Genomic DNA, 24,582 nt, shown 5'->3' with positions numbered 1-24,582 from the left:
GAACTGCTGAAGGTAGGAAAGGGGTTAGAAATGCAAATAGTCCCATGCATGGGAACACATGAGTACAATGCTGTGTACGTCTAGTCAGAATTAGGTACCACCAAGTTCAATTAGACTTGCTCCCTAGAAAATGGATACACCAAGAAAAGTTAAAACAAAATATTTGACTTTGGTTCATTTCATATAAGCACAGAATCCGAATCTGTCAGCAAGACATGTTGAAGACTAGCCATGATGATAGTTTCCATTTGCTTATCCTAATAGAACATGTTGTTATGATTTTGTCTTTGTTACTGAGACATGGACATAAATAGATCCAACAGCTAAATAACAGCCTTAAAACTGATCCCACATATTGAGGCTATGGATCTGCAATAGAAGATCCTGTCATCTTTTCAAATGTAATTAATCAGTCCCTGGATACAACCCCTCATATATTTCATTCAGTGTCCTGAATGCTACTTTAATCATCTGAGTCCTCTCATTACTTTTTGAGCGGGGGCAGCTGCTAATAATGTTTAAAAACTACTTTTCCCCCATGAGGATTCTCTTCCCATTATGTTTCAGGGATGGGATTCTGGTTTTTCAGCACACATCTAAAAAGTCTTATGCAAACAAACACTGACTGTGACTCTGCCAAGTGTAAACTTGGTGGCCAACCCAAGTTTGTTGCAACATAACGTGTGAGCCAGATGTAAGGGAAATACTATCCACAACTTGGATTTCAGACTGTACATTCTGATTACCTTAACAATAAAAGAAAAATACTTTCTCCCCCTCCCAATTTTTCTTCAATTATTACTCTCCCAAAATCATGACTGAGGAACAGCTTGCTGTCCATAAGTGGCTACTGAAAGCACAGATGTGAATTTCCAGAGAATGGAGGAACTCCTTCACAGGGACCCAGAGTATCTCACACAAGAGACTTGTGGAAACTAAAACTGTAATCCAGGGAGTGGCACGAAGATTCCCCTAGAGTCATTTACTTTAAATCATAATTTATCTCCCTCCAACATTTGATACTTCTCAACAAATCAGCCAGTGGGAAACACACCAACTCCACAGTCCTTCTCTTTCCCAAGCAACTGCTGAAAATGAAGTTTCAATATGACCCAATATCTTGTGCCAGATTATTCCCCACCCTGCGGTTCTATGATGAACTCCATCTGGAAGAGCAGATGTCCTCTGCTGATGGCAGTGAAGTGAACTTGAATGGACCCAGTTCTCAGAACCAATTATTGAATGATTAGTCAACATTCTTATGGACGGATTCAACTCGTTTGTCACAACTCCAAGTTACTGCGATTACCCTTCAGTAAGATCACTGTAACAAGCAACTTTCATTTTATGTTCCCACTGCCAGACTAATCCTTCACCCCTGCTAAAGACCAATTAAATAGAGTGCGCGGACAACTATACCCAGTTCTACATTTGCACATTTCACACAATGAATCCAACTCATTACAGCTACACATATGACAATGTTTTGCTTCATAAGGAAGACTTAGGCAAACAGTAAACCAGAACTATTAATTCTTTAATCTGGGTTCCCCCTGGTTGTTCAGAGCCCAGATGGATATTTTAGCTGTAACTATTCCAGGTTTAAGATTAAGCCACCACTAAAAAACACCAACTTTGGAACATACATAGCAATACTACATTAGTAAACCAGTCACAGTATACTGGTACATGGTGTATGTGTAATTATGAGCCAATTCAAGTTGCTCAATAGTTAGGCTAGTTTTTACAATTAAACTTGACACAATGACAGGTGACCGTAGCAAATCTTTACTGTTCATGGGCATGTTTCTGTTCTTCTCATGTAGCAAAGGAAGAGTTGGCCATCTAACTACTGTTTTGCTCATTCATCTTTGTACTGTTTTCTGCATTGATCAAGCGAAAGAATGTTATAATAAAATGGGCCAGTAACTTTGGGTAAAAATATATAAATGGATCAATGGGAAATTATGTGCTTAAAGTTCCAATCGCAAAGAAAATTTCTAGAAAATTTTACCGTTTAATTGTGACCTTAAATAAAGCTTTAAAAATTGGATACAAGTACATTCAATAATGCAGTCCGGGATGTGTGTGTGTGTGTGTGTGTGAGTATGTGTGTGCATGCGTGCGTGCGTATGCATGCGTGCATGCATGTACAAGACTATCTACAGTGGCCACCCCAGGCTCTGGATTGGGCTGTCCTATACCGATTAAACTAGAGGCTTATATTTTGGGTCTTATGGACAGATACTTTTTAAAAAAGATACAGAACTCTGGTTTTACATATGACATTGACATCAAGAGTACTGTATGTGCAAAAATGGAAAACTTCATCTAAAGAATTGATTGTGTAGATCCTGAAACTGGCTGAGGTGGCTGAACTTACTTTCTTGATTGGAGAAAATAATTTATTGATTGGAGAAAATAATTAATAATTTAACAGTTTATTGGCAGCTGGAAACCCTTGATAGAATTTTCTTGCTCAAAACAGAAAAAAGTAAACTGATGATCAGTGATCTAAGGACTAGGAGAATAAGAAAATGGGAATAATAGAGAAAAGAGTGATTGGTATTTAATTAGTAACAAGTAATAATTGAATTTTATTTTTGTATATTTGAAACGAAAGAGCAAGTGGTGAATTTTCAATTGTGTTTATATTTGATGCAGAAGAAATCAGAAGCTGACCTTTTTATGACAGCATTCTTGTCTGTGTGTACGTTTAGTTGTTGTCTTTCAAAACTGTAATAAAATTATTTGTTTACACAAAAAAGAAACGTTGCAGCAATTTTTCTTGAACACCATAGTGGGGGGGGGGGGGGGGCAGAAATTGTGTTATAACAAGCCCAAACTTCCAAGATCTTGGACAATCCTTTGTGAGAGGAGGGGGAAGAAAGTTACAAACTGTAGTTCCAGAAGACCTGGACCAGCTAAAAGTACATTTTGGTCTTTGTGGAACAACTATAATGAGATCCAACGAGTCAGCTTCTAGCAGAGTTCATGAGGCCTGAATTCTTACATTTGTTAAGTTACACAGACTGAAAAGATATGCAATGTGGAGAACACATAGAGACACAGACAGCACTACAGCTGAAAACAGGCATCAATTTTCTTAACATGACCACAGTTGTGAGTTCAGCTGAAGAACATTTATTGCCAACACATTCAGCCAAAGTTCTGTCTCAAAACTATTATATGAGCAATGCCAAACCACAATGAGATTAAAATCCACAGGCCAAGAAGAAAGCCGACATAGATTAGGAAGCTCTTCTTCTAGTCCAGGGGTCTTCAAACTACGGCCCTCCAGATGTTCATGGACTACAATTCCCATCAGCCCCTGCCAGCATGGCCAAGTGGTAGGGCTCATGGGAATTGTAGTCAATGAACATCTGGAGGGCCATAGTTTGAAGACCCTTGTTCTAGTCCAAGTCACCGTGTTTTCTAGTATAGAACTCCAGAGTCAGAATTTTATCAGTTTCTCTACCAGCATGGCCAATTGGCCATGCTGACAGAGGCTGATGGGAATTGTAGTTCCTGAACATCTGGAGAGCCGCAGGTTCCCTACCCCTGCTCTAGTAGAGTTAATTACCAACATACAGGCAGAACCTGGAGTTCTAGAATTCAAGATCCAGCTTATGTGTTTGTATATTATTATTCTCTTTCCTGTGTTCTTTTCTACTTTTCTGCTATGTTGTTGTGCTTTGTTTAAAAAAATTATGTTTTTTAAAAAGAGTTGTTAAAAAATATTTTTGACTACTTTAAGTTCCAAGCCCAAACTTTTTCCAGGTGAAAGTGCCCTCATGCATTCACATCGTCATATATCTGAAAGGGGGAACTCAGAATGGGAGCTTCTCTCAATTTGCAGAAGCCACCAGAGAATGTCTGAGCATAAGCAAAGACTGGCTGAGATGATAAAATGGAAAAATAAGAAAAAGCCAACCTCTTTGTGTTTTCTTCATTAGAAATGTATTCATTCTTCAAAAGTCTTGACCAGGTTTTGGTCAGGCTTTAGGATGTGTCTGTCATATTCTCCTGATCTTCGGGGGAGGGGGGTGGCCTATACTCTGTTTCACACAAAGACATTAGTAGATAGTATATTCCTCTGCCACAAAACAAAGCATGCTGGACCTTCTTTGTTGTAGAATGCTCTGCCTAGGCCCTAGTGCCTACCTCACCCTGCTCCCCTCATCTGTTGGAATGCAAAAATACATTTTCGCTTAAATGCTCTTGTATCAAAGTACCACGATCAATACTGCACAAAAGAATGGTTTTGACAAAGGCAGTGCATAAAAGTGAATGATAATTCTCATATTCATTTGGGACTATATTCTAATGCGGAAGCACACCATTTTCTCAACCACTGCATCGCGACTGACCGAACTTAACATGTTTATGTGACATGAAGTATAGAACAGTTTACTAAAATTTTGCACAGAATATAACAGTGTGTTGTTGCTAGGACACGGGAACTTTCCTCCATTGTTCCCATGGTCCAAGGAAGGGAAAGGGGCAGCAGCATCTAGAGACACTGGCCAGCAACAGTATTGCTGAGAGAGACAGTTTGCTCTTTCCATAAAAGGACAAAACACACTTCTCTTGAGATTTAGCAGAAGGAGTTCTCGATTAACATATGAGAAGCTTCACAGGTTGTCCATGACTGGGAAGGAATTATTTTAGCTGATTGCCCTCCTACCCATCCACCAGCCCACCTCCTGGAGCATTCTGCCTTGGCCAGCAGTCCATCCAGCAAATCTGACGCGCTCACAGGCCTGCTGTGATAGGGCAATTCAGCCTGCTTCTCCATGGCTTGGCAGCGAGGATGGTGTCCCTGCCGAAATAATAGATCTCCAGGGCAGCCCATCTGCTCTCTTTCTCTGTGTGGAGAAACCAGAGGCACTGGCCATGTGGTCCCAGTGCCTTCCCACTGAGCCATGCCTATCTTTGCAATGTGGCTAGTGATGATGTCAGGGCTGCAGTGGAGTGCCTAATGCTCCTTTGCATTTGCCTTCTTGGCCCAGTGGTTAGAACACTAGGCTATGAACTGCCACTGTGTCATCTGTGCTTTGCAGGGGGATGTGTTATTTCCCCCACCCATGAGGAATTGACCATCACACTGTTGTGTCTTCACCCCACAGGATCTGGCTGTAAGATACCTTTACCCAGAGCCACCAAGACTAGGGGAGGCGGAGAAACAGTGGACATTCTGGGTCACCCCAGGAACAAGGCAAGCCATACAATTTATGTTCATGGTGACTGGGTTGGGTCTGGGTGGGCCAGACGGAATTCTCACTGAGGGCCCACAGAGCAGCCCTACCTATTTTCTACACTGTACTCACAGCTAAATATAGTAAATTTTGTGCTCAAGCACTCTTGGCTATAGGTGTGCGCATAAAAAGTGAATAATAATGTGAATGATCACATTTGTCGTAAACAACTCCAGAAATAAGTGCATAAACAAAAAGGAGACTTGTGGTTCCTTAAGGATTCACAAATTTACAGTGCAATCCTACACAAGGTTGAAATCAATGAACTTAGACTGGAGCATAGGGCTAAACAGTGGGTATAATGCCTAAGGTGCCAGAATATTCCTTTTACTATGCAGAGTTACTCCTTCTAAGCCTCTGATTAGCTACATAGGATTGCACTGTGACTATGATCATGAGAAGTTTTTCTAAGTAAGAGTCAAGGCATGGAGCCTCGCCCCCACTCACTTCATTCTGAAGAGGGGCCAGTGGTGCTGGGTGATCTCCCGCAGCCTCTGCTACCAGCTGGCCCGACTTGGGCAATGGTTCTGGTTGCCATCAGATGACCCAGGGAGGGGAGGGAAGATGAGGCAATGCCAGCACAGGGTGGCTGGGTAACAATGCAGATTAGGAGAAGGAAGACTTCTGGGGGACTCCCTGGAACAGGGAGGGAGCCAGCAGGACAAACACAGCCCCAGGAAATATGGGGTGGGCCTTAACCACGGTGGAGGGGCTAGGAGAGCCTTTGAAAGATGGAATGGAAATGGTAGGCAGGAGAGGGTGGAGGGATGACAGCCAATTGACTGGAAAGACAGTCACTGAAGGGTCCTGGGATACATTGGTGGGAGCTGGGGAAGTCCCGCTTCAGGTACTCCTGTATAAGGTAGCCTAAAGACAGCCAAGAAGGAAGGAGGTTAGTCTTGTCCTCAAAGGCAGAAGACAGGAAGAGGCCACGAAGAGAGGGTGTGAGAGTACCCCCCATCCATTGCTGAGGAATTGCTCACAAGCATGCTGGAAAAAGACAAGCTGGAAGGCGAAGTCGTCCCCGTCCCCTGCCCTCAGGACTCTGGCCCCTGACCAGCAGAGTATGACAGTAAGGTAATGCAATACTGCAGTAAACTACATATAGCCTTCAAGTTAAATATGCTTTCAAAGCACATATAATTAACCCCAAGATTCATCAGAACCCCAACAATGAAAACAAGACTGTGCAAAGCCAAGAAATAAGAAGTTCTTATCCCTTACCCCCCCCCCCCTTCAGTATCTAAAAGTCATTTTAAGAACATTTCTTAAATGGCTGCTGTGAGGCATCTCACATTTGTCGTAAACAACTCCAGAAATAAGGGTATTACTTCACAAATAACAATTTATGTGTCTGCCAGCAATATCATAGCATTTGCCACATTCACCCAAGAGGTAACACAAACTACTTTGATTACAGGAGTGACAAGATACACCCATCCTTCAGCTCAATATATATTTTTCAATGGTGGCTTGCAAAATTATTAGACAAACTGTCCGTTCTAATATACTATCCGTGTTTCTGGCCAACTCTCCAGCCAACAGAGGCATCTTCAACAGAAATGACTCTTTAACTGCTGCACAGCTGCCTTGCATGTCAGGCATGCAAAATGGAACATACCATTCTTGCTGCCTCATATAATCCATGCATCTCCGTGAAACTGACCAAGCACCAAAAAAATGTTGGCACAGCAGTGTTCAATTCAGCAGCACATCTCAGTTTTACTGTTTTTAAAAATGCTGTTGCCATCCACACAGCACAAAAGAAAGATAGACCGTCACTCCCATTTCCAAGACTCAGGAGACAATATCCAGAAAGGATAAATGCAGCCCTCAGACGGTGACCTATCTTCCTGAAATGCTAGATGGCACAAATGAATTCAAGGCAGCTTCAAGGAGTATGCCTCTAGCAGGCCAAACCCTTCTTCTCTTCTACACTGCATCTATTCTGCACCTTTCTGACAACAACTGACCTTGTCCTATCCCCAATCCTTGCTACTCTCATTCCAGGCCTAGTGAACAAAGTGCAGTGACTTCATTGTAAATAAAATTCACAACTTTTTAAACACTTGCAGCGCAACCCTAGAGTTACACCTTTCTAAGCCTATTGACGACAGACTTACAGAGATGTAACTGCTTTAGGATTGTACTGTTTAACCATGCAAACTTTGAAGAATTATATAATGCCATCTTTTTTTTAAAAGGCACCAAACTCATATATACAAGAGCCATATAAAAAAGAATTCAAGACATATTGAAAATTCCGGCCGGGGGGGGGGGGGGGTTTAAGTCAAAAGTGTTAATGTCTAAATCAGTATTTGTAAGGCAACAGTCTAGAAATTTAGTGAACAGACCGAAATGAATGGCAGGGGGAAAATTTACACTAAGATACAAGAGAGTTGATCTTTTCAGATAAGACTGAACATCTTCATCTTTTCCAGGTCTTTTAGTTTGATGGGACTGCTTTTCTCCATGAATAAAGCTGATAGGTAGGTCTCAGGGGGTTTGCCATGCAGAGATCACATCTCCTTCTCATAAGGAATGCAGATTTCCTAGCCTTAGTAAAGGTAGTCAGTCCCCTGTGCAAGCACCCAATCATTATTGACCCAATGGGTGATGTCACATCATGACATTTACTAGACTATGGTGACAGGGGACCATGCCATTAGCTTTCTGCACTTTACCCATCAGCAACCTGAGTACTCATTTTACCAACTTCAGAAGGACGGAAGGCTAAGTCATCCTTGAGTCAGCCATCTGAAATCGACTTTTGCCAGGATTAATCTCAAGTAGTGAGCAGAGCTTTGACTCCAGTACTGTGCATATCTACATTGACAATATTATGGCCACTGGAAGATTGCAGCTCCATAAGTGCTCCACCTGTATTGAGCATCACTTATTTGGCAATCAAAGGATCAACATTTTTTTTAATTCTCAAAGGAATTTGAATTCAAGATTTGCTTGGAGAAAAGTCTTATAAATCCTTGCAGTGCTGAATTCGGTTTCTGATACTCGGTAACTTCTGGCAACTGCAGACAACTGCTATAATTAACATCAGGTATTTTTCCTCTTGTGGTTGTGTATGTATGGCTGTTTGTTTTTTTAAAGGGCACCTACAGTTTAAGGAGTATGGTTGTTTGTTTTTTTAAAGGGCACCTACAGTTCAAACATTTTGCAAGACTGAAAACCATCAACATGGCTTCTTTTCAGAGCACTACTACTTTAAGAAAATAATGACATTTCCCATGCCCATATGACAACTATATGCCAGACACTCTCGTTTCATTTCATTAACCTTTAATAGGCATAAATCAAAATCCACAGACACCATAATCTAGTATAATCATCTAAAGAGTCTGCAATCTGGTGTGGAGGGAGAAAGGATAAGTGATTTACTTCTCAAAACAAGGTGTTTTCCTTCTCACCCCCTCCTCTGGGCCCAAAGCAATCTAACCTAAATGGATTTGCAAGGACAGACACATGCAACTACAATGCTATGCATTCTCTACTTTCTGCTGCCAGTACATATGTGGGTGCCTTTGAAAGCTGAATTTTCCACCACTCTGCTATCAGCATGAATGTCTTCTTGCTTCTACGTTACCAACAGAAACCAAACATGAAACATAGACATTCTGTCCTGACCTGGACATGGTGTTTTGTTTTATTTTATAAGAGGGGGGAAATGCTAAAATCTAGATTCTTCAGAATCTGGGTAGAATGTCAGCAACATTTTGCAGGAAAAAAGAAACAAGTAATAACGTTCACTTTGGGTTCTAGGGCAATCTGTTCCTGCACAAAGATGCCTCTGTTCCCTTTAGCATCATGTGGAAAGTAAATGCTCGACTTACATCTTTGGTTGCTGAACAAGGGAACCTTTGGGAGAGGAGCTGGGCTGAAAACATGCTTTGTAAGTCATGCCTTAGCTCTTATCAGAGTTGGTTTGTTTGCCATAAAGCACAAGAAATGTTGCCACCGGAAAAAGCCCCGCCGCCCGAGGCCTGCAAGTCAGCAGCTTTACAGCTGACAGTAATGTAGCCCAATCCTCCAAAATATTTAAAAATGTCAGTCCCACCCATAAAGCTAAGACAACTTGATTTGAGTTGCTGGATTCTGAAGTTTTCACATTTATTAGAGTAGAGATCTTTGTAAATCAGATGTCTGAAGATCAAGCAACAATTGTCCTGAGCAAAGAACAAGGACTGAACACGACTGATTGGGAGCATGGTAGACTGTGAATGACAGTTTTATTAACAAAAGTGTTTATCTGAAATGGTTTCATAAAGATAACAGCAATACTGCAAACAGTCAATTGCCCAATCCCTGGTAGCAAGCAGCAGCGGCCTCCTAAAGACTGGGTGAGCAAAACCAAATATGTAAGCACAGAGCTTCAAGGTTGTCTGCTTGGCTGTCTCAATATGCACTGAAATACCACTGATGCATTATGGTGAAAGGGAGACCTCTACACAAGCCACATGGCACTACTCGCTCTCTACTCACCTCCCATGCACAAGGAGTAACTGCTCCTGCTCAGGGCAGAACATTCCCAGTGGGCCAATGCCCTGGGGCATGATGCTGGCAGGGGATGATGGAAACTGTAGTCCATAACATCTGGAGGGCCGCGAGTTTGACACCTATGCCCTGGGGGGTCACTCTCACACCAGAACTACCTGGCACCCCATGCAAGAGGTGGTCGTGGTGGAAGGCAGGGAAGGGCTTCCCCCTTCTCTCCTCCAACAGAGGAAGGCGCCTTTTTCCAGGGCTGCTTTTGCCTCCCGGTCCCTGGCCACTGCTGCACCCTTCAGACCTGGACGTTTCCCAGCTAAGTCAAAGTCACTTCTGTGCTCCACTCAGCTTTGCTAATAAGAAAGCAAGCTCAGAATTGCCACCAACTATTTTAGAGGTGGAAATCTGCCAGTCCAAGCCAAGCAGTGTGAAAGGGCTGGGGGAAACAGGCAGCAACCAGTGTATAATCCTCAATATTTTTTGAGGTCCTGATATATACATCATAATAGTGCTGTACTATCTAGCTATGCCAGACTCTGAAGCAGAGAGGATTGTTCAGCTTACAGACTAGATTTTAGTAAGAGTCATCGACACCTAATTTCCCTAAAGTCTTAAAAGTCTACAGAATCTCAGGAATCTTTAAGATAACTCTTTTAAGGAAGGCATGCTTCTTTGAAGGTATAGTCCATTTCAAAACTATTTCTTTCGCTACCTATTTTCTTCCAGGTTCAAGATATGGGTTTCTAAACTTGAGATCCACAACCTGAGATCCATATATCTGAAAGTCTATATCTCTGTAAAAGAGTACCCACAACAATTATATTCCAGTGGCCGAGTATACTCGTGATATCCCCTCACAAATATTCATGTTCCTCCACTGCTCAAGCCAAGATCTTCTAGGCTATACTGATTGTATGGAACAACCTACAGATAAGGCTCAGAGGGCATCTTTACCATCTGTCTTTAGGAAGGCATGGAAGACCATTCTATTTCAGAAAGCTTTTAATAGAAGTTGCTGTTATTATGAGTTATGGCTACAGGCATCTACAAGGCCGTAAAATAATTTCTTAATTCATGTTACTTGTGGATAAGCAGATCCAGTTTCGTTTAATAGTATTCCCTTTGTAAGAATGCTGTTAGCTGTCTTGAATCCCTTGAGAAAGGATGTAAAAATAAAAAATGGTATCTGTATTTTGCAAATAAGAGACTAACAACAAAAACACCCTAACTCACCAAGAGCCTCCCAGTGAGTTGGAGATGCAAGATCTGCACCAAGACTTTAATGACACTGATAATATTGATATTATCCTGGGAAAATATTGTTATATGTATTTGTGGAATGCTTTTCCATTTGAGGCGTAAGAGAGATTTATTGATAGTGGCTGCTAAGCAGTTCATATAACCCCTAGGAGATCCAGAAAAAAATCACCAAAAGATCTGTTCTAGGCTTTGAAAAAGCTGTCATATCAATGGGATTTTTGTCTCTGCTACTTAGAACATAAGAAAGAGCTTGCTGGATCAGACCAGAGTCCATCTAGTCCAGCACTCTGCTACTCACAGTGGCCCACCAGGTGCCTTTGGGAGCTCACATGCAGGATGTGAAAGCAATGGCCTTCTGCTACTGCTGCTCCCAAGCACCTGGTCTGCTAAAGCATCTGCAATCTCAGATCAAGGAGGATCAAGCTTGGTAGCCATAGATCGACTTCTCCATAAATCTGTACAAGCTCCTTTTAAAGCTAGCTGGTAGCTTCATTTCCGGTGTGCCTCCTAGTATACCTTCTGTTACTAGGACAAATGCAAACTTGGCAACAAACCTAGGATAACAAGATGGGCTGCTTCTCAGGTATCCCTGCCCAATGGCCCGCCTAAAAGGGTGATTTTGGCATGACAGCGTCCATCCTCTGGCAACAGCCTAAAAGAATTGTTGTCCAGTTTTCATGCTCTCAGCTTGTTTGCCATATCAGCATATTTTCAGCCTCACAGCCAAGGAAGAATGTGTTCTCAATATGATACAGTAGCCCTGCTGAATGAATACTCAGTTTCAGCCACAAGAAGACTCCTGATGTCATTGCCTCCCTTGGTTATCTTATCCCAGATACTCCCTTCTGTAACTCACAGTACACTCCATTGTTTCTCCAACAATCCACTTGGACACCTCCCAGAGATTGTCCTGACATCTCTCAAGGGTTGGCTTGATACCCTCAGAGATGGTCCTTCCCCTAATAAATCCCCCCCTCCAAAAAAAAACCCTTTGTCCAATGCCTTTGACATTTTCCCGTCTCTGTCGCTGTGTTCAATGCGTTGCGCCCCCCTATTCTAAGATATTACAGAACAGGACACATTCTAGTCATGACAAGAACAAATCCTACTGTGGAAAGGTGACCTACCTGCCACCCTACAGCATTTAGATCTTAATTGAGTTATAAGATGGTAAGAAGGCAGAATGGGAGGATGCTTAATGGTACAGGGATATCCCGCCTCCTTCTCATGACTGTATTGGTGGTACCTGGGCATAACCACAGCTGTACACATCCTTAATGTTAGGGTATAAGAAACATGGTTCCCTGATTTAAGGAACCATGCGCCAAGGCCTCCCATCCATAAATCCTACCATCAATGCCACCTGCAGCATCAGTAAAGTCAATCCTTCACAAAGCAGAAAAGCCAAAACAACAGGTGTGTAAAAATGTACTTATCTATTAGTTTTTTGAAGTAACATTTATGTCCACTCTAATTTTTCTAGAGTAGTGGGAACAAAAAGTTGTTCAGGTCCCAGGGAGTGATTTTCTTTCCCTCTTTGCAAATTTGGTCCATAAGCCAACAGGATGACAGTTGTGAAGAAAGAGAAAGCAAAATAAAGTTAAAGTCAACTGTTTTGTGTTTGGAACTACCACTTTTATCTGTACTTAACTCTTTACTGTCATTTTGTGATGATCAGAGACCAGAATATAGTTCTTGTATCTACAATATCTCCTCAACAGAAGGCTATTTAAAGTTGACCAGATAGTGTAATAGCTACTTCATTATTTCCTTTGAAAAGCATTTAAACAGGAGATTAAGTGGCGACTTCCACCATAACAGGCCTACTGGTAGAAGTGCTTTGAAGAGGGCTTTGTTTTGCCACAGAAGCTTGAATAAATATATGTTCTCATCAGATTCAGTAAACTCTGACATTTATACATAGATAGCTGTCATGTGAGAAAGGAAGAAGAGTGCTTGGGGAGAGAATTCTAGACAGTACTCTATGACATCAGGAAAGATACATGATCAAGACACTACATTTCTTCCAGCTCCTCTAATCATTGGTCCTTTCTGCCCCAATGAGGAAGAGCAGTGAAGAGGAGATCTGCCTTTAGTTCAAAAGAATACTTCTGAAATTAAAATGTTGTGGGTTTTCCGGGTTGTACGGCCGTGTTCCAGTAGCTACTGGAATACGGCCATACAACCCAGAAAACCTACAACACCCTAGTGATTCTGGCCGAGAAAGCCTTCGACAATACTTCTGAAAGTGATCCTCCCCCATTGTCTTCCACCAGTATAGCCTCAATAAGAGTTACTGGCCACCTTCCCTGATTCTGAGGTTGTTTATGTGCTTTTACTTGTTCATTTTATAATTCTATGTTCTCTGTAATCATTCAAGAGCTTTACTATTTTTAATGTTTTTCGCCTTGGGAACCCTGATTGGGTGGAAAGGTGGCACAGAAAATGTTTCAAATAAATAAGAATTATTCTGAATGCCAGTCTTCACAGCAATTCTGAAAGAGGCCTGGAGTCAAGTATATTTTCTCCTTTACAATTTAACTCCCCCTTCTTGGTGTCTAGAATTGGCTACACTTTCCACATCCTTCTCGACTTTATTGCTGGAGGGTGTGGGGTCTGGCCATCAGATTCCATTGGGACTTAAGTAGCCTCAGCTCTCCTCTTTCCCACAAGGGTATCAATTAAAATAATCCTGCGCACCCACTGTCTAGACCTCCAGTTACCAAAATTACTACTGTGTGGTATTGCATCCAACATTTCCAAGAAGATCAAAGTATATTTCTTGTAATACTGACTATCTAGTGAAAGGCGAATATTAAAACTCACTCTCTGTTACATATCATTCCCTGCACAGATTTATTTACTGTGTTTTGGAAAAGGAAAATTCAAGTAAACATTTGCTTTGATACAGTTGCTTTGATTAAGTGTGCAATGATCTTAAGATTCACTCGGGTTCTCGTTCACATGACAACTTCTGATCACTGCCAAGCACTTTTTTATCCTGCTCATGATGAAAAGACCGTCTGACCTGACTGCCAAAACACATGACAGAGTTTTGCTGTTGCCCCATGCTGCAAATATCTATGATAGGACTGAGCAGCTGGAAGCAAACTGCAAAATATGCTAATCCAGATTGGGAGAAACACCAAGAAGTGATGGAGATAATTGGGCGTAACTTGAAAGACAGTTCGGATTGGAGTACCACAGACAAATCAGGAATATTTATATTGCTACACACTGCTAAAAAGTTTAGGCTTGAAATTTAAACTGGACAGTGTCACAAAAATCTGATAACAACACGGGGGGACCATCAACCTCACGCAGTGTGTATCTTGCTCTCTCATTAGGCATTTACAATGTACCTACCAAACATTACAATTTCATAGAGAGAGAGCTTGGAGGATGAGACAAGAGGGGCACCAATGCTGCACGTGCCATGATGCTACTTCCGGGTAAAACCATAGTTTCTGGCAATTCCTAGAGCAACATGACATCACCTGTATTTTTTGATTCTCCTGTCACTGCTCATAGTGTCAGAAGGCAACAAGGGCAATGGGTGGGAGATCTCCTGTCATAGCAGAACGCTCATTATTTATTTTCTAAGGTATATTGTGGAGAATGAGGAGGAAGAATAATAATTTGGATTTATATTCTCCGCTTCTCTCCTGTAAGGAGACTCAAAGGAGCTTACAATCCCCTTTCCCTCCCCCTGCCCCCGCACCAAAAACCCTGTGAGGTGGATGGGGCTGAGAGAGTGCCAAAGAACTGTAACTAGCCCAAGGTAACCCAGCTGGCATGTGTTCGAGTGCACAAGCTAATTTAGTTCACCAGATAAGCCTCCGCAGCTCAAGTGGCAGAGCATGGAATCAAACCCGGTTCTCAATTAGAGTGCACCTGCTTTTAACCACTACACCACGCTGGCTCTCAGTAAAGCAGTAAAATAAGTCTAGGCTTGGTAAAGAAGCAAATACTATATGTATTTCAGTTTTTCCCAAGATGTCCAAAGCTTGAAAGTCTTCAGAAATGCTCCATCTCTGCTGAATAATAAAAATTATCTCACGGTTTGTCATCATGCTTTGCATTTCCCTGACCCTGTTCAATATTATTGGTTACTACTGGAAAACAACAGGAAAAACTTGAATATAATGACCTGAATCAAGTTAAGTTGTTCAGTGCATGGTGGGTGGAGTGGCTGCCATTTTCTTTGGAAGCATCAAATGTCTAACAACATGCAGTTCCGCCCTAGTAGTCAAAAGATCTTAGCAGCTGCAAGTCACAAACATACCGAGACCTGCCAAAACGCATAACAGCACAAGTTTAATGATAATAATAAGTGCAAGTGCTAACCTCATTCACTTATTCTTAGAGCTGTTTTCATTTTTATTATTAAGCTATGGAATGGTCACTTGAAGCTGCTTCTTGCTGATTCGGACTCTAGTTGTATCAAGGCAAATACTACTAACTCTGGAGCTCTGAGGTCTATTTCACATGGCTGATTTCTACTAGATCCTTTAACTGGAGATGCCAGGGACAAGACCTTTTTGCAAAAGAAATGCCCCACCGTTGAGCCATGGTTCCCACCCATTGGCTTTGTTAAATTTATCAAGAAGTCATTGTCAACCTTGCAATGATGCAGATGGAAACCCACAACATATTAGCATCAGATGAAATGTGTGAACAACCCACTAAAATTCCATGAGAATGCTGCCCAATGATCAAATGATCATACTTTTCTTGAAGTATGCCAAACGCCTGACAGAATTTGCAGGCACAGATGATGTTCAAATAAAATCAAGAATGACAGCCAATCAGTTATTCATTTAATCTGTTCAACAACTACCTGCCACACACATACACACGGCCTTCAGTGCTACCACTCTTCCGTTTATCCTTCAGAAAGTTACAGAAGAGAAAAATGAGGAGTGCATAAAGTGAAAGAGCACCATACAACTCCTTCTGACCCAGCTGGCTTCCCCACATAGAGAATGTACCTTCGGGTCTCTAAGCAGGGCCCAATCAATTTCTCCACAGCAGTCATATCCTCTCTGCAGAAGGATGAGTGGCAGCATACAACTTTAACAGGACCCAATTTCTAGAAACTTTAATTGGTTCTTCTTAATGTTTTACAGATGCCAGCTAATCTTCTGATGCTTGATACTGCTTCTTCCACAATTAGCGGCTGGTTATCCTACTTAATTACACTTTATCTACAGCCCATGAGAGAGAGGCTGGAACTTCTCTCTCATCATTCATTATGTGTAACAACTTAATCCTAATCCTTTCCAGTCCCGTACATAGAAAATCCACATCTGAAAGATTTATGGTGGGATTCACACCAAGCCCCAATTCACACCAAGCGTTTGCCCCAATTCCTCCTTTTCCCTCCTCCTCTTCTGGAAGCTTCCCTATAGCATCTGAAGAAGTGAGTTTTGACTCACAAAACCTGATGCAGAAAAGTGCCACTGGACTTCTGTTTTATTTTAATATGGCAGACTAATATGGCTACCCTCAGGAATTGTCCAAACCTGCCAACAGAGCCTCCAGGGTGTAAGAGAACACATTTAGACCCTAGGCCCTTCATCTAATGCTTATGGTATACATTAGCTGCCATTCAGAGACTCAAGTCAATTTCCCAACTAAAGTACCTTACAGTGCAATATTGGAGAGCCAGTGTGGTGTAATGGTTAAGGTGTTGGACTGGGACCAGGGTAACCCAAGCTTAAACCCTCACTCACACCATAGAAACTTGCTGGATGATCTTGTGCCAGTCACACACTCCCAGTCCTGACACTGGTTTTATTTGGATGGGAGTCCTCCAAGGAATACCATGGTCATGATGTGGAGACAAGCAATGGCAAACCACCTCAGATTTTCTATGGGGTCTCCATAAGTCAACTATGACTTGATGGGGAAAAAAGAACAAAAGAAGGACAATAATAAGAACACTTTCCTGGACATTAACCCCACTCAGTACACCTGAGCAGGATTTTGGGTAGTCCTACATAGCACTTTTCTCTGAATAGACTTAAATCCTCGTACTTTTAGGCTCAGCTAGGTAGCAAACTCAACTGCAAACACCTAAAATAACATCAGAATACACCCCGCTAATCGCATTCATTTCCATGGAACTTTGAATCCTCAGGTCAACCAGAAAGATCTGCAACGACTTTTAGACACAACCCCTTGCACTTATGAATTTTTACTGTCACTGAAAAACAATTTAAGCAATACCCCATGCCAGATTTGTAAACCATAGTCTACCACACACAAAAACCTGGCTATAATTCAGCACGCAGCAGAAATAAACCGTACAGTGAATTACAGCCTTTGAGATGCTGAAATTGGCATATCAATTTGCTTCTAAACACATGCCTTTAATTCATTTTCCCCCCAAGCTTGTGATTTTCTCCATAAATTGGTAGATTAAAATTGTAGCTTTCAAAAATATAATAGAAAGTATTAGCGGCCTCCATGATTAGTGACACGAGTGAAAAGAAAACATGTCCGCAGGTGCACATATGGTACAACTGAACATCAGTAATAAAGAACAATATAAAAAATATATATCTACCAAAGTAGTCAGCCTTGGGACACGCATCCATCTCCTGCTCTAGACGCTGGGTAAGAGCTTCTAACTTTAGCTCCGCTGTGGATGGCCCTTGTTCTGGTTGTGGAAGGAGTGTCTGACAGGGCAATTTTATTTTTGAAGAAGCGGAGGTTTCTTGGTGACCAGAGTCATGCTGAAGACTAGCAATGCCCTCTACAAAGGGAGATTTTGGAACATTGGAAATCATTGGTCCGTGAGATGCTACTCCGATGGAATTCTGCTCAGGACTCATGCCAGATCCAGCACAATTAAGCCTGTGATTTTGACCATGAACGACAAAATGGCCTGTAGGCTTTGGCTGAGTGTTGGCTTGCTGATAACCTACACTTGGAGGCAACGGTGTAGGAAGTGAACCAGAAACCAAAGAGGGAGAACTCTCACCATGCCTTGACTGGCTGTCAACAACGTTTTTACTTGGGGAGCCAGTAGCCGATATCTCAAGTCCACAGTTTGGATGAAAGGGCTCAGACGGATTCAAAACTGTTTGAGCAGGGTGTGCAGAGAATGAGGAAGATCTTTGTTTTGGAAGTCCCACAGACAATTCATCACCGAACCCAACAGAAGAGGACAAAGAGGTACAACCATGTGAAAAAGACGACGTTCTTGGGCAAGCTGGGTTTCGGTCACAGCTCTGATTAAGTCCAGCCCCTTCCTCTCCACTTTCCAGACTTCTACTTTTGGAGGGTCTGCAAGAACTTTCTGACGGCTGGTATAGGTGGAGATCTGTTTGAAGTTTGGTAGGACTTCTCTGAGGTGCATCACTATGATTCATATTTGACCATTTCTGGCTGGAAAACTTATCAGCGTCTCTTCCCCAACTGTGTATAGTTGTCCTGTTATCACCATTATTGGGCTCTTCGTGGGAAAGGGAAGAAAACGATGCTTTGGTACCACATTGACTAGCCTGACTTTCTCTGTGATAACCTTGTGCACGAGGAACTTCAAGACCCCCCAGACTCTCGCTATATTCATGTTCACTACTGACTCTTTTGCCATCTTGGTATAACTTTGCTCGCTCTCCGTCAGTATGAAGTTGGGGTTGATTTGGAAAGGCTAGCTGGTGTCCTGCGCATACCACTGACGATGCAGCCAAAGGAGGCTTAGCAATATTTTCTCCCAAATGCACTTTGTTTGTTCCTGTGGCAGATCTAGCTAAAGGAGGGCCTGGAAACTGATGAGTACCAAAACCAGCACTGCCATTTGGAGCTCCTGAGGCGGCTTTCATCAGCTCCTCTTGTTCTCGCTGTTTCTGAAGGTGGATTTTGGCCATCTTCGTAGCAAACACTCGTCTGGTTTCTTCAAATTCCGGGTTGTTCCCAACCACTTTGTCCACCCGAAAGAGGCCATCCTTGGAGGCTTCATACATACTAAGGTCTTCTAAAAATTTACTAGCCTCCAGCCCCAGATCGTCGTATTTATCCATTTTTTTAATTACTTGTGGTACCAAACAAGCAAATATCCAGAAGGGAAAAGGCAGTTTTAAAACTGCAGTTTTAAACACTGGATTCCGTTGGCAATGTTCAGCTTAGATTTCCTCTCAGCAGTCATTTAATTTTTAAAAGGCCCTCTTCACAATCCAAATTGAGACTGGAGGTCAGACCGGACATCTGTTTTGAGCAAACCTGGTGTATCTTTCTCATGGACAATTTTACACGCCAAGTTGACTCCAAATTGATGAGATCCACCTTTTATATGTCATGTAACCACAAAACCTCCTCACATCCCTCTGACTTGAGCGAAAATGCCTGAATTAAGGAAGGAAAAGAACTACTTTAAAGGAATCTGTTTAAAAACAAAACACATACCCCTTGACTTTCCGTCACCGACTTACTTCCTAGTCAAACAGCAACCTTTCCGTCAGACACGTTGTCAACGTGTCCGACGGGGGTTGCACAGAGCAGTGGAATAAACAGGAAAATAACAGTGCCCCCCCCTCGAGGAAATAGGGAGAGGGTCAGGACAGCTGCGCAGCAAAGAAATGAAGGGATTTCTTACTTTCTCCCCGCCCCCCGGGAAAATCTTTGCAGCTCGCACGTCCTCCCCACCTTACCCTTGGAATGGAGGATCCCGTCTCCTTCCGCCCGCAAAAGTGACCCACCCCAGGCCGCGCGACCTCCCCAGCTGGAAGGCGACTTGCACGCCCGGCCCCCGCCAACTTGCACGGGACGTTGCGAGGCGCAGGAGGGCAGGCCACGCCGCCTTCGCAAGCGCCCAGCCCGGCCGAACGGGGCAGAGCCAGGTGGAAGGAAGCTGCAACTTTACTCACTCCAGGGGTGCAGTCTTACTCGCTCCGAGGCGGGAGCTGCCCGCTCTCCCGCGCGCTTTCCTCGCAACAGTTCGCCTGCCCGACCAGAAGTTTTCTCGTGGCACTTTTGCGGGCAAGTCCGAGGCGGGCCACGGCCGCAGCTGCCGCTGTTCAGCGCCCGCCCTCCGCGGCTTGCTCGTCCTGCCGCCACCCTCCCGCCCCGGGCTGCCGCTTCTGCCTCCTCCTCTTCCCTTTCTCCCGCTTCTTCTCTTATGGGGCCGGGGAGGAGTTCCTTCCTTCCAGGCCGGTCCCGCGGAGTTTGCAACGTGGTGGAGGGAGGAGAGCCCGAAGCGTGGCAGCGGCCGTCGACAGCCGCCGAGCTCTTCCAGCAGGACTGGACTCTTTCGGTGGGGAGGAGCCAGCCCGAGTCCCCCTTCCTCCCCTCGGAGCCAAATGAAGATACTTTAGGCACAGGGCATGGGTTTTGAACCCTAGGCTCAGACCCGTCCCCAGTGGCACCGGGCGTAGGCGCAGAGTGAAAGAGGCTGCCTCTGAGGGCATTTCCTCCACAAGAAGGTGCCTGCCGGGTCCTGAATGCAGGCCCGTAGCCGTAAAATGTTCATCGAGGAGGCAGTTGAGTTCAGTGGTGGTCAACCTGTCATTGTTTATTTTCTTTATTCTTTTCTTCATGCTTTGTTCTTTATTTGCTAATTTTGCACTTGAGGCTCAAGGTATATCCCATAGTGCAAAGCAACCTCAACAAATAGCATGAGGGGTCTAATAAGCAATGCAAGAGATCTAGGGTTACAAAAATTAGAAAAGTGTAAAAAAAAAAGTTTCTGACATCCGGTGTCACTCCGGGGCTTTTAAATTAGGACACTTCAGCCCTTCTAACTGCTAATTCTGTTTTAGCCAGTTGCCCAGAGAATTCATATTTGGAAGATTTATGATAGTAGTCACACCTTTTTAACTCAGCTCCTTCCTTTTTTTCACTTGGAGAATTTACACTTGAAACCCTAGTGCTGGTTGGAGGGGCGTGACAAATGATGGAAGGGGCACAGCCCCCTTTTGCACCACTGTGGCTATGGGCCTGCCTGGATGTGTTTCCAGGTGTGAGCTGGTCCTCCACGCACACTTTCAGAAGCCCAGAGAGGCCCAAACTACTTCCAGCTTTAGCTCTAATAAATTTTTTAAAAATGACTCGTGAAGAAAACATAAGGTGTCAAAAAGGTGTCATGGCTTCCAAGGCGCTCACTCACTTTTGATTTCATAAATAATTCTGACTAGCTCCACTACTTAGCCTGACTGCAATGGCTGCCCCTTGAAGGAGCTGCTTGCGCTGTAAACTGGTCAGTATTATTTGTTCCCTGCTATTCTCCTCCTATTGGATCTCCTCCAACTGAACACTAATATTGCTTTTCCCATGATGTCCAGACTATCTATTACTGTCCATCACTTTTTTATTTCACTTTTTTTGTGTACCTAGAGCTTTGAGTGGTAGTATCCCTACTTCTCCCTTCTTTTTAATCTTACAGGAACCTGGTGAGGTAGATTAGTGACTAATCCAGGGTTTCCCAGAGAGGTGGTCTGAACCCATGCCACCTCTGCACCACTACTGACATAGACCCTAAAGTTGCCTTCCCAGAAATCATCCAAGTTTTTCCTCCAGTGTACAAACAAAAGTGCATCTTGTGAGCAAGCTTGTTATTGTCTTCCTAGTGACATTTCCTTTTACAGAATAATTGCTGCCCTTAAATAAACCATGATTGATTGTATTTAAAAAGTTGTCTATGATAAATCAGAGGAGTTTCCCGTGCACTGAATTACTAATAGCAAATAAAGGGGGAAAAACACCTGGTTTCATTGTACGATGGTTTCTCTAGAAGAAAACATGCACAAACAGCTTCAAGTCTGTGCTTGAAAACTAGGAGGGTATTTAAAAAACCACAATTTTATTCACCTCTGGAAATCTGCCTCAATTAAAAATTAAGTTGCTGTCTATACATCTAGATGAAATGTGTGTATATCTGGCATAAAGTACACACTGATCTGTGAATCACTGGTTACAATTTGCTCACCCCAAGTGTTTATCTCTATAGGAGAAAGATACCATGGCATCACACCCACAAACAAAAAATCAACTTGTGAGGAGAATGACCAGCTAAAAGGAAGTGTGATCGAGTTCTGCCTTCAGATTCCTATGGGCCTTAGAGATAAGATTTATAATATGCATCAGGATTCCCCCAACATGACTTTGATGCTGACAGATATCAGGAGCAGGGGAATATTATGTCTTTATTGATGTAACAATCCCACAAGGTCTCAAAACTAGTACAAGAGAATGGGTCAATATCCAGGGATCCAAGTCTAACTCAGGTTCTTTTTTTATACTCTCACCAATTCCTAGCCCACATGTATCATCAGCCTTCTTATTTAAAGGGTTGGAGGTGAATCTCTGTGGTACAGCATCTCTTTGCAAACATGAAGTCTGCAACAAAACCTCTTCTTGTAGCTCCAGAAGGATCAGTTGGTGGGTGATATGAAAGACCTCAAACTCTGGAGAGCTGCTGCCAGTCAAAGGAGCCCAAACTGGCCTTGATAGACCAACAGTTTCTGCACATGCAGAATAAAGCACTTTCAAACTGCTTTCAATGCTCTTTGAAGCTGTGCGGAATAGCAAAATCCACTTGCAAACAGTTGTGAAAGTGGTTTGAAAACGCATTATTCTGCGTGTGCGGAAGGGGCCTTAGATTCAGTATAAAGCAGCTTCATGTGATCACGTGGGATAAAATAAAAGAGACTTCAGTAGCGTCATTCTTACAACAATGGCTGGCAACATTTTTTTCTCTTATGCCAGAGGTTCACCAAAGGCTGTGGACCTCCCACTGCCTGACACCAACTTTGAAGTTGGGAAGATTTATTATTGGTGCTGGCAGACCCTTCTTTCAAGCACCATCAAGCCAAACTTTATAAACTGTCTTCCTTTCTACTTGAGAGCTTCACAACTGTAGCAAGCTCCTTTGTTTTCCCATATGGCAGGAAGACCACAAAAAATGCACAGAAAACCTTTAATTTGCAAACAGTATTTATTTGATAATCCCAATGCGTTTGGTGTCAAACAGTTTCCTCAGGGTATCAAATCTTACTTTCAACTGAAAATGTTTTTCAAAATACATTGCAGTTTTGCATTGCAGTTTTGATATGTTTCGTGTCAAAACGCTTCCTCAGTTTGAGAAACCTTTTCAGCTGTTGTTGAAAGCAAGGTTTCATCCCCTGAGGAAGATTTTTGACATGAAACGCATCAGGATCATTGAATAAATGCTATTTACATATTGAAGATTTTCTGTGCCCTTTTTGTTGAGTCTTGTTTTCACAGTTTCTGTTGCAGCCCATCTGAGCAGTCCTTCAATTAAGTAGTAAGGAAACAGTGCAGTTGTTGGGGGGAAAGTTTCTGAGATCACTGAAATAAATAATATGAAGAGTATTGTTGAAGGCTTTCATGGCCGGAATCACTTGGGTGCTGTGTGGTTTCCGGGCTGTATGGCCGTGTTCTAGCAGCATTCTCTCTTAGGAGAGAATGCTGCTAGAACACGGCCATACAGCCCGGAAACCACACAGCACCCAATATGAAGAGTGCCACTAAATGAGTCTTTGCAGTGTTGTGTCACAGTGCTGTATCCTATTAAGGATCAGCCTGCATGTTTATAGCAAAGGCCCACATATCTTTCTCTTACATAAGTTTAACAAACTTCATTGACCACTGTAAAGAACTAGTGCACAACTTCCCTGCCCTACTACACATGAGCATTTTTTTTGTTCTGGAGCTGAACACGTAAAACTAAGGGTGACAAAAAAAGTAAAAGAATTGCATATTCTCTTCTGATCTCATCCCTAGATATATAAACAAAATATAAGAACATACAAATAAAAGCCAGCTTCTCTCAGAATTTTTATTAGAAGCCCATCTTCTCCAGACTCATTCTGGCTTCTTCACTTGCTGTAGAACCAAGAAAGGATTTTCAGATTAAGAAGCAAATTACTTCTCCAAGCAAGACATCTCATGGTTTAAAAATAGCCATTACAAAGTTCTGCACATTCCTCTGTGCACAAAAAGTGATGTTCTGATGCAAACGTGGCATTGTTTTGTTTTTGAAGCTTGGCTTGTTATGCCCTATGGCTGCAATAAATTGTTAATTACTACTGATGTTAGAATGCTTCTTAAAGAGTAAGTGCTGAAAGCAGAAGGCAGAGTATTACAGAGATTAACCGTTGACTGGCATGTAAACTGCTGAATAGGCTTGGGTATGCCTAGTGACACTGTTGACTTTTTAATCTATGATCAATTGGCACACATCCACGCACAACTCCCCTCTGTTTTCAACGGCTCATACCACCTGGCATGAGAGGAGCTGTTGATCAAGAAAAAGAAGCCCAAAGCCTCCTCAGAAGATGGATGGTACAACTTAATATTTCGTTAGATCCTGATTCTGCATGTCCAGACTGATCTTTCGTTAGAAATGTCGCATGAACACGTGAAGCTGCCTTAATACTGAGTCAGATTATTTGGTCTATGATCATTGTCGATATGGTCTACTCAGTCTAGCAGTGACTATCCAGGGTCACAGGCAGAGGTGATTTGTATCCCTTTAATTGATCCTTTTAACTGTGGATAGCTATTAACAGATAAGGGGTACGAAGGACGAACGCCT

The 24,582-nt window shown here is 42.7% G+C and overlaps 1 protein-coding gene across 2 annotated transcripts in view; it reads right to left on the bottom strand.

Annotated features, from left to right (window-relative positions):
• Window positions 1–20,314, bottom strand: part of LIMD1 (LIM domain containing 1) — a 52,807-nt gene extending 32,493 nt beyond the window's left edge. Inside the window, exons 1-2 of one of the 2 annotated variants that reach the window (XM_048510704.1) lie at window positions 19,895–20,314; window positions 17,593–19,373 (exon numbers count right to left, since the gene is read on the bottom strand). In XM_048510704.1, the coding sequence (XP_048366661.1) occupies window positions 17,593–19,051 (1,459 nt within the window). In that variant the 5' untranslated portion in view covers window positions 19,052–19,373; window positions 19,895–20,314. Of the gene's footprint in view, window positions 1–17,592; window positions 19,374–19,678; window positions 19,775–19,894 lie in introns of those variants that run through there. The other variant, XM_048510705.1, reaches the window with a different exon arrangement.
• Window positions 20,315–24,582: the final 4,268 nt, after the last annotated feature.

Source organism: Sphaerodactylus townsendi, linkage group LG11 (genome assembly GCF_021028975.2).
Source record: "Sphaerodactylus townsendi isolate TG3544 linkage group LG11, MPM_Stown_v2.3, whole genome shotgun sequence".
In the NCBI taxonomy this organism is placed as follows: domain Eukaryota; kingdom Metazoa; phylum Chordata; class Lepidosauria; order Squamata; family Sphaerodactylidae; genus Sphaerodactylus; species Sphaerodactylus townsendi.
This window is presented reverse-complemented; position numbering and strand designations above follow the sequence as displayed.